The sequence below is a fragment of the Chaetodon trifascialis genome, chromosome 1 (genome assembly GCF_039877785.1).
Source record: "Chaetodon trifascialis isolate fChaTrf1 chromosome 1, fChaTrf1.hap1, whole genome shotgun sequence".
NCBI lineage: Eukaryota > Metazoa > Chordata > Actinopteri > Chaetodontiformes > Chaetodontidae > Chaetodon > Chaetodon trifascialis.
In genome coordinates this window covers 30179764-30191595 of record NC_092056.1, presented here as the reverse complement: position 1 = coordinate 30191595, position 11832 = coordinate 30179764, and the positions used below count along the sequence as shown (strand labels likewise).

General features: G+C 44.3%; 1 protein-coding gene across 1 annotated transcript in view; it reads left to right on the top strand.

Moving 5' to 3' along the window:
• The first annotated feature begins 583 nt into the window (after window positions 1-583).
• LOC139331973 (mucin-5AC-like) overlaps window positions 584-11832 on the top strand; it is a 30275-nt gene continuing 19026 nt past the window's right edge. The window contains exons 1-5 of the mRNA XM_070963595.1: window positions 584-2049; window positions 2146-2573; window positions 3009-3143; window positions 3327-3443; window positions 3654-11117. Coding sequence (XP_070819696.1) covers window positions 584-2049; window positions 2146-2573; window positions 3009-3143; window positions 3327-3443; window positions 3654-11117 — 9610 coding nt within the window. The remainder of the gene's footprint in view (window positions 2050-2145; window positions 2574-3008; window positions 3144-3326; window positions 3444-3653; window positions 11118-11832) is intronic.

Genomic DNA, 11832 nt, shown 5'->3' with positions numbered 1-11832 from the left:
AATAACAACACATCCAACAACTACGACTGAAACCACAGGACTTCCTAGCACAACAGAAACAACAACTTCAACACAGCCACCAACAACTAGTACTACTGCAACCACTGCAACTTCAACCACAAGTGAAATTACAACAACACATCCAACAACAACTAGGACAACAACCACTACACCTTTGACCACCACTGAAAAAACAATGACATATCAGCAACCTACAACCAAAGCAACTTCTACCATAACTGAAACAACTACAGTTCAGCCACAAACAACTGCACTTTGCCCTGGTGGAAATTATTTGACATGTGGTTGGTCAGAATGGATCAATGTGGGACAACCCACACCAGGACCTGATGGTGGCGACGATGAATCCATTCAGAGGATAATCTCTGCTGGTTATCCGGTTTGCTCAGCTCCAGAAGAAGTCCAGTGTCGAGCTGCCCTATACCCAGGTCTGTCCATGTCACAGGTGGGACAAGCTGTGACTTGCAATAAAGATTTTGGTCTCATATGCAATAACAAGGAGCAAGGGTTTCAGCAAGAGTGTTTTGATTATGAAATTAAATTCAATTGCTGTGTGTGCCCAATGTCATCAACTGCAATTACGACAACACCCTCAACTACTGCAAGCACAGCACTTCTGACCACAACAGAAACAACAATTTCAACACAGCCACCAACAACTGGTACTGCTGCAACCACTGCAACTTCAACCACAATTGAGATTACAACACATCCAACAACAACTACTACTACAACCACTGCACCTTCGACCACTACTGAAACAACAATATCTCAGCCACCAACAACTTCTACTTCTACCACAACGGAAATAACAACAACACATCCAACAACAACAACTACTACAACCACTGGACCTTCGACCACTACTGAAACTACAACATCTGAGCCACCATCATCAACTGCAACTTCTACGTCAACTGAAATAACAACACATCCAACAACTACGACTGAAACCACAGGACTTCCTAGCACAACAGAAACAACAACTTCAACACAGCCACCAACAACTAGTACTATTGCAACCACTGCAACTTCAGCCACAAGTGCAATTGCAACAACACATCCAACAACAACTAGTACATCAACCACTACACCTTTGACCACCACTGAAAAAACAACTACATATCAGCAACCTACAACCACTGCAACTTCTACCAAAACTGAAACAACTACAGTTCAGCCACCAACAACAACACTTTGCCCTGGAGGACATGATGTGACATGCGGTTGGTCAGAATGGATCAATCTGGGAAAGCCCACACCAGGACCTGATGGTGGAGAAGATGAATCCATTCAGAGGATAATCTCTGCTGGTTATCCTGTTTGCTCAGCTCCAGAAGAAGTCCAGTGTCGAGCTGCCCTCTACCCAGGTCTGTCCATGTCACAGGTAGGACAAGTCGTGACTTGCAGTAAAGATTTTGGTCTCGTATGCATCAACAAGCAGCAAGGGTTTCAGCAAGAGTGTTTTGATTATGAGATTAAATTCAAATGCTGTGGGTGTCCAACACCTTCAACTACTGCAAGCAAAGCGCTTCTGACCACAACAGAAACAACATCTTCTACACAGCCACCCACAACTAGTACTACTGCAACCACTGCAACTTCAACCATAATTGAGATTACAACAACACATCCAACAACAACTACTACTACAACCACTGCACCTTCGACCACTACTGGAACAACAACATCTCAGCCACCGTCATCAACTGCAATTTCTACGTCAACTGAAATAAAAACACATCCAACAACTACAACTGAAACCACAGGACTTCCAAGCACAACAGAAACAACAACTTCAACACAGCCACCAACAATTAGTACTACTGCAACCACTGCAACTTCAACCACAATTGAGATTATAACAACAACTACTACTACAACCACTGCACCTTCGACCACCACTGAAACAACATCTCAGCCACCAACAACTTCTACTTCTACCACAACGGAAATAACAACAACACATCCAACAACAACAACAACTACTACAACCACTGGACCTTCGACCACTACTGAAACAACAACATCTGAGCCACCGTCATCAACTGCAACTTCTACGTCAACTGAAATAACAACACATCCAACAACTACGACTGAAACCACAGGACTTCCTAGCACAACAGAAACAACAACTTCAACACAGCCACCAACAACTAGTAGTACTGCAACCACTGCAACTTCAACCACAAGTGAAATTACAACAACACATCCAACAACAACTAGGACAACAACCACTACACCTTTGACCACGACTGGAACAACAACATCTCAGCCACCAATAACTTCTACTTCTACCACAACGGAAATAACAACAACACATCCAACAACAACAACAACAACTACTACTACAACCACTGGACCTTCGACCACTACTGAAACAACAACATCTGAGCCACTGTCATCAACTGCAACTTCTACGTCAACTGAAATAACAACACATCCGACAACTACGACTGAAACCACAGGACTTCCAACCACAACAGAAACAACAACTTCAACACAGCCACCAACAACCAGTACTACTGCAACCACTGCAACTTCAACCACAGGTGAAATTACAACAACACATCCAACAACAACTACTACTACAACCACTGGACCTTCGACCACTACTGAAACAACAACATCTGAGCCACCGTCATCAACTGCAACTTCTACGTCAACTGAAATAACAACACATCCAACAACTACGACTGAAACCACAGGACTTCCTAGCACAACAGAAACAACAACTTCAACACAGCCACCAACAACTAGTACTATTGCAACCACTGCAACTTCAACCACAAGTGAAATTACAACAACACATCCAACAACAACAACTAGGACAACAACCACTACACCTTTGACCACCACTGAAAAAACAACTACATATCAGCAACCTACAACCACTGCAACTTCTACCATAACTGAAACAACTACAGTTCAGCCACAAACAACTGCACTTTGTCCTGGTGGAAATTATTTGACATGTGGTTGGTCAGAATGGATCAATGTGGGACAACCCACACCAGGACCTGATGGTGGCGACGATGAATCCATTCAGAGGATAATCTCTGCTGGTTATCCTGTTTGCTCAGCTCCAGAAGAAGTCCAGTGTCGAGCTGCCCTCTACCCAGGTCTGTCCATGTCACAGGTGGGACAAGCTGTGACTTGCAATAAAGATTTTGGTCTCATATGCAACAACAAGGAGCAAGGGTTTCAGCAAGAGTGTTTTGATTATGAAATTAAATTCAATTGCTGTGTGTGCCCAATGTCATCAACTGCAATTACGACAACACCTTCAACTACTGCAAGCACAGTTCTTCTGACCACAACAGAAACAACAACTTCAACGCAGCCACCAACAACTAGTACTGCTGCTACCACTGCAACTTCAGCCACAAATGAAATTGCAACAACACATACAACAACAACTAGTACATCAACCACTACACCTTTGACCACCACTGAAAAAACAACAACATATCAGCAATTTACAACCACTGCACCTTCCCCCATAACTGAAACAACTACATCTCAGCCACTGTCAGCAACTTCAATTTCTACCACAACTGAAACAACTACAGTTCAGCCACCAACAACAACACTTTGTCCTGGTGGACATGATGTGACATGTGGTTGGTCAGAATGGATCAATCTGGGAAAGCCCACACCAGGACCTGATGGTGGAGAAGATGAATCCATTCAGAGGATAATCTCTGCTGGTTATCCTGTTTGCTCAGCTCCAGAAGAAGTCCAGTGTCGAGCTGCCCTCTACCCAGGTCTGTCCATGTCACAGGTGGGACAAGTCGTGTCTTGTAGTAAAGAATTCGGTCTCGTATGCATCAACAAGCAGCAAGGGTTTCAGCAAGAGTGTTTTGATTATGAGATTAAATTCAAATGCTGTGGGTGTCCAACACCTTCAACTGCAATTACAACAACAACACCTTCAACTACGGCAAGCACAGCTCTTCCAACCACAACAGAAACAACAACTTCCACACAGCCACCAACACCCAGTACTACTGCAACCACTGCAACTTCAACCACAAGTGAAATTACAACAACACATCCAACAACAATTAGGACAACAACCACTACACCTTTGACCACCACTGAAAAAACAACTACATATCAGCAACCTACAACCACTGCAACTTCTACCACAACTGAAACAACTACAGTTCAGCCACCAACAACAACACTTTGCCCTGGTGGACATGATGTGACATGTGGTTGGTCAGAATGGATCAATCTGGGAAAGCCCACACCAGGACCTGATGGTGGAGAAGATGAATCCATTCAGAGGACAATCTCTGCTGGTTATCCTGTTTGCTCAGCTCCAGAAGAAGTCCAGTGTCGAGCTGCCCTCTACCCAGGTCTGTCCATGTCACAGGTGGGACAAGTCGTGACTTGTAGTAAAGAATTCGGTCTCGTATGCATCAACAAGCAGCAAGGGTTTCAGCAAGAGTGTTTTGATTATGAGATTAAATTCAAATGCTGTGGGTGTCCAACGCCTTCAACTGCAATTACAACGACAACACCTTCAACTACTGCAAGCACAGCGCTTCCAACCACAACAGAAACAACAACTTCAACGCAGCCACCAACACCTAGTACTACTGCAACCACTGCAACTTCAACCACAAGTGAAATTACAACAACACATCCAACAATAACAACTAGGACAACAACCACTACACCTTTGACCATCACTGAAAAAACAACGACATATCAGCAACCTACAACCACTGCAACTTCTACCATAACTGAAACAACTACATCTCAGCCACTGTCAACAACTTCGATTTCTACCACAACTGAAACAACTACAGTTCAGCCACCAACAACAACACTTTGCCCTGGTGGACATGATGTGACATGCGGTTGGTCAGAATGGATCAATCTGGGAAAGCCCACACCAGGACCTGATGGTGGAGAAGATGAATCCATTCAGAGGATAATCTCTGCTGGTTATCCTGTTTGCTCAGCTCCAGAAGAAGTCCAGTGTCGAGCTGCCCTCTACCCAGGTCTGTCCATGTCACAGGTGGGACAAGTTGTGACTTGCAATAAAGATTTCGGTCTCGTATGCATCAACAAGCAACAAGGGTTTCAGCAAGAGTGTTTTGATTATGAGATTAAATTCAAATGCTGTGGGTGTCCAACGCCTTCAACTGCAATTACAACGACAACACCTTCAACTACTGCAAGCACAGCGCTTCCAACCACAACAGAAACAACAACTTCAACGCAGCCACCAACACCTAGTACTACTGCAACCACTGCAACTTCAACCACAAGTGAAATTACAACAACACATCCAACAATAACAACTAGGACAACAACCACTACACCTTTGACCACCACTGAAAAAACAACGACATATCAGCAACCTACAACCACTGCAACTTCTACCATAACTGAAACAACTACATCTCAGCCACTGTCAACAACTTCGATTTCTACCACAACTGAAACAACTACAGTTCAGCCACCAACAACAACACTTTGCCCTGGTGGACATGATGTGACATGCGGTTGGTCAGAATGGATCAATCTGGGAAAGCCCACACCAGGACCTGATGGTGGAGAAGATGAATCCATTCAGAGGATAATCTCTGCTGGTTATCCTGTTTGCTCAGCTCCAGAAGAAGTCCAGTGTCGAGCTGCCCTCTACCCAGGTCTGTCCATGTCACAGGTGGGACAAGTTGTGACTTGCAATAAAGATTTCGGTCTCGTATGCATCAACAAGCAACAAGGGTTTCAGCAAGAGTGTTTTGATTATGAGATTAAATTCAAATGCTGTGGGTGTCCAACGCCTTCAACTGCAATTACAACGATAACACCTTCAACTACTGCAAGCACAGCACTTCCGACCACAACAGAAACAACAACTTCAACGCAGCCACCAACAACTAGTACTACTGCAACCACTGCAACTTCAACCACAAGTGAAATTACAACAACACATCCAACAACCACAACTAGGACAACAACCACTACACCTTTGACCACCACTGAAAAAACAACGACATATCAGCAACCTACAGCTACTGCAACTTCTACCATAACTGAAACAACTACAGTTCAGCCACAAACAACTGCACTTTGCCCTGGTGGAAATTATTTGACATGTGGTTGGTCAGAATGGATCAATGTGGGACAACCCACACCAGGACCTGATGGTGGCGACGATGAATCCATTCAGAGGATAATCTCTGCTGGTTATCCTGTTTGCTCAGCTCCAGAAGAAGTCCAGTGTCGAGCTGCCCTCTACCCAGGTCTGTCCATGTCACAGGTGGGACAAGCTGTGACTTGCAATAAAGATTTTGGTCTCATATGCAACAACAAGGAGCAAGGGTTTCAGCAAGAGTGTTTTGATTATGAAATTAAATTCAATTGCTGTGTGTGCCCAATGTCATCAACTGCAATTACGACAACACCTTCAACTACTGCAAGCACAGTTCTTCTGACCACAACAGAAACAACAACTTCAACGCAGCCACCAACAACTAGTACTGCTGCTACCACTGCAACTTCAGCCACAAATGAAATTGCAACAACACATACAACAACAACTAGTACATCAACCACTACACCTTTGACCACCACTGAAAAAACAACAACATATCAGCAATTTACAACCACTGCACCTTCCCCCATAACTGAAACAACTACATCTCAGCCACTGTCAACAACTTCAATTTCTACCACAACTGAAACAACTACAGTTCAGCCACCAACAACAACACTTTGTCCTGGTGGACATGATGTGACATGTGGTTGGTCAGAATGGATCAATCTGGGAAAGCCCACACCAGGACCTGATGGTGGAGAAGATGAATCCATTCAGAGGATAATCTCTGCTGGTTATCCTGTTTGCTCAGCTCCAGAAGAAGTCCAGTGTCGAGCTGCCCTCTACCCAGGTCTGTCCATGTCACAGGTGGGACAAGTTGTGACTTGTAGTAAAGAATTCGGTCTCGTATGCATCAACAAGCAGCAAGGGTTTCAGCAAGAGTGTTTTGATTATGAGATTAAATTCAAATGCTGTGGGTGTCCAACACCTTCAACTGCAATTACAACAACAACACCTTCAACTACGGCAAGCACAGCGCTTCCAACCACAACAGAAACAACAACTTCAACACAGCCACCAACACCCAGTACTACTGCAACCACTGAAACTTCAACCACAAGTGAAATTACAACAACACATCCAACAACAATTAGCACAACAACCACTACACCTTTGACCACCACTGAAAAAACAACTACATATCAGCAACCTACAACCACTGCAACTTCTACCACAACTGAAACAACTACAGTTCAGCCACCAACAACAACACTTTGCCCTGGTGGACATGATGTGACATGTGGTTGGTCAGAATGGATCAATCTGGGAAAGCCCACACCAGGACCTGATGGTGGAGAAGATGAATCCATTCAGAGGATAATCTCTGCTGGTTACCCTGTTTGCTCAGCTCCAGAAGAAGTCCAGTGTCGAGCTGCCCTCTACCCAGGTCTGTCCATGTCACAGGTGGGACAAGTCGTGACTTGTAGTAAAGAATTCGGTCTTGTATGCATCAACAAGCAGCAAGGGTTTCAGCAAGAGTGTTTTGATTATGAGATTAAATTCAAATGCTGTGGGTGTCCAACGCCTTCAACTGCAATTACAATGACAACACCTTCAACTACTGCAAGCACAGCGCTTCCAACCACAACAGAAACAACAACTTCAACGCAGCCACCAACACCTAGTACTACTGCAACCACTGCAACTTCAACCACAAGTGAAATTACAACAACACATCCAACAATAACAACTAGGACAACAACCACTACACCTTTGACCACCACTGAAAAAACAACTACATATCAGCAACCTACAACCACTGCAACTTCTACCATAACTGAAACAACTACATCTCAGCCACTGTCAACAACTTCGATTTCTACCACAACTGAAACAACTACAGTTCAGCCACCAACAACAACACTTTGCCCTGGTGGACATGATGTGACATGCGGTTGGTCAGAATGGATCAGTCTGGGAAAGCCCACACCAGGACCTGATGGTGGAGAAGATGAATCCATTCAGAGGATAATCTCTGCTGGTTATTCTGTTTGCTCAGCTCCAGAAGAAGTCCAGTGTCGAGCTGCCCTCTACCCAGGTCTGTCCATGTCACAGGTGGGACAAGTTGTGACTTGCAATAAAGATTTCGGTCTCGTATGCATCAACAAGCAGCAAGGGTTTCAGCAAGAGTGTTTTGATTATGAGATTAAATTCAAATGCTGTGGGTGTCCAACGTCTTCAACTGCAATTACAACGACAACACCTTCAACTACTGCAAGCACAGCGCTTCCGACCACAACAGAAACAACAACTTCAACCCAGCCACCAACAACTAGTACTACTGCAACCACTGAAACTTCAACCACAAGTGAAATTACAACAACACGTCCAATAACAACAACTAGGACAACAACCACTACAACTTTGACCACCACTGAAAAAACAACTACATATCAGCAACCTACAACCACTGCATCTTCTACCACAACTGAAACAACTACAGTTCAGCCACCAACAACAACACTTTGTCCTGGTGGACATGATGTGACATGTGGTTGGTCAGAATGGATCAATCTGGGAAAGCCCACACCAGGACCTGATGGTGGAGAAGATGAATCCATTCAGAGGATAATCTCTGCTGGTTATCCTGTTTGCTCAGCTCCAGAAGAAGTCCAGTGTCGAGCTGCCCTCTACCCAGGTCTGTCCATGTCACAGGTGGGACAAGTCGTGACTTGTAGTAAAGAATTCGGTCTCGTATGCATCAACAAGCAGCAAGGGTTTCAGCAAGAGTGTTTTGATTATGAGATTAAATTCAAATGCTGTGGGTGTCCAACGCCTTCAACTGCAATTACAACGACAACACCTTCAACTACTGCAAGCACAGCGCTTCCGACCACAACAGAAACAATAACTTCAACGCAGCCACCACCACCTAGTACTACTGCAACCACTGCAACTTCAACCACAAGTGAAATTACAACAACACATCCAACAACAACAACTAGGACAACAACCACTACACCTTTGACCACCACTGAAAAAACAACTACATATCAGCAACCTACAACCACTGCATCTTCTACCACAACTGAAACAACTACAGTTCAGCCACCAACAACAACACTTTGCCCTGGTGGACATGATGTGACATGTGGTTGGTCAGAATGGATCAATCTGGGAAAGCCCACACCAGGACCTGATGGTGGAGAAGATGAATCCATTCAGAGGATAATCTCTGCTGGTTATCCTGTTTGCTCATCTCCAGAAGAAGTCCAGTGTCGAGCTGCCCTCTACCCAGGTCTGTCCATGTCACAGGTGGGACAAGTCATGACTTGTAGTAAAGAATTCGGTCTCGTATGCATCAACAAGCAGCAAGGGTTTCAGCAAGAGTGTTTTGATTATGAGATTAAATTCAAATGCTGTGGGTGTCCAACACCTTCAACTGCAATTACAACAACAACACCTTCAACTACGGCAAGCACAGCGCTTCCATCCACAACAGAAACAACAACTTCAACACAGCCACCAACACCCAGTACTACTGCAACCACTGAAACTTCAACCACAAGTGAAATTACAACAACACATCCAACAACAATTAGCACAACAACCACTACACCTTTGACCACCACTGAAAAAACAACTACATATCAGCAACCTACAACCACTGCAACTTCTACCACAACTGAAACAACTACAGTTCAGCCACCAACAACAACACTTTGCCCTGGTGGACAAGATGTGACATGTGGTTGGTCAGAATGGATCAATCTGGGAAAGCCCACACCAGGACCTGATGGTGGAGAAGATGAATCCATTCAGAGGATAATCTCTGCTGGTTATCCTGTTTGCTCAGCTCCAGAAGAAGTCCAGTGTCGAGCTGCCCTCTACCCAGGTCTGTCCATGTCACAGGTGGGACAAGTCGTGACTTGTAGTAAAGAATTCGGTCTCGTATGCATCAATAAGCAGCAAGGGTTTCAGCAAGAGTGTTTTGATTATGAGATTAAATTCAAATGCTGTGGGTGTCCAACACCTTCAACTGCAATTACAACGACAACACCTTCAACTACTGCAAGCGCAGTGCTTCCAACCACAACAGAAACAACAACTTCAACACAGCCACCAACACCTAGTACTACTGCAACCACTGCAACTTCAACCACAAGTGAAATTACAACAACACATCCAACAACAACAACTAGGACAACAACCACTACACCTTTGACCACCACTGAAAAAACAACGACATATCAGCAACCTACAACCACTGCATCTTCTACCACAACTGAAACAACTACAGCTCAGCCACCAACAACAACACTTTGCCCTGGTGGACATGATGTGACATGCGGTTGGTCAGAATGGATCAATCTGGGAAAGCCCACACCAGGACCTGATGGTGGAGAAGATGAATCCATTCAGAGGATAATCTCTGCTGGTTATCCTGTTTGCTCATCTCCAGAAGAAGTCCAGTGTCGAGCTGCCCTCTACCCAGGTCTGTCCATGTCACAGGTGGGACAAGTCGTGACTTGTAGTAAAGATTTTGGTCTCGTATGCATCAACAAGCAGCAAGGACTTCAGCAAGAGTGTTTTGATTATGAGATTAAATTCAAATGCTGTGGGTGTCCAACGCCTTCAACTGCAATTACAATGACAACACCTTCAACTACTGCAAGCACAGCGCTTCCGACCACAACAGAAACAACAACTTCAACGCAGCCACCAACAACTACTACTACTACTACTACTACAACCACTGCACCTTCAACCATAACTGAAACAACTACATCTCAGCCACTGCCAACAACTTCAACTTCTACTAGAATTGAAACAACTACAGTTCAGCCACCACCAACAACACTTTGTCCTGGTGGACATGATGTGACATGTGGTTGGTCAGAATGGATCAATCTGGGAAAGCCCACACCAGGACCTGACGGTGGCGAAGATGAATCCATTCAGGGGATAATCTCTGCTGGTTATCCGGTTTGCTCAGCTCCAGAAGAAGTCCAGTGTCGAGCTGCCCTCTACCCAGGTCTGTCCATGTCACAGTTGGGACAAGCTGTGACTTGCAATAAAGATTTTGGTCTCGTATGCATCAACAAGCAGCAGGGGCTTCAACAAGAGTGTTTTGATTATGAGATTAAGCTCAAATGCTGTGGGTGTCCAACGCCTTCAACTGCAATTACAACAACAACACCTTCAACAACTACTCTAAGAACCACTACTCCTTCTGCAACAACCAAAACAACTCATCTCCCTACTGCTATTTACAAAACTACTGCACCTACAACTGAGTTCATTGTAGTGACCGGGGTGACCACTCAACCAGCTTCTCAGCCACAGATTTGCCATTGCCTTCATAATGGTACCCGTTTCCCTCCTGGTAAGTTCTCATTAATAAAGACAAACTTTACCCTGCAGCAAGTCCCATTTATGGAACACCATTGTAATTGTCAATTTCAAAATTTTGTTTTCTCCTTCTCAGCAATGACAGCTAAGTAGGTACAGTTGCAAGGAATTTGTCGCTTAACTAACGTAAACCTGTACCAAGTTTGTGCTCCGATGTAGTAACAAGTATCCGTACTTGTAAAATAAATAATGGAATGTCACAGCACAAAATATACACTCTGCCTGCATATGCAAAAAACTTCTCTGCACTTTCATTCGGAAATATTAGTCTAACAAAATTTTGTTGAGCACATAAATAAGTATAAATAGTGCATAAATAAATAAGTTGGCCAGATACT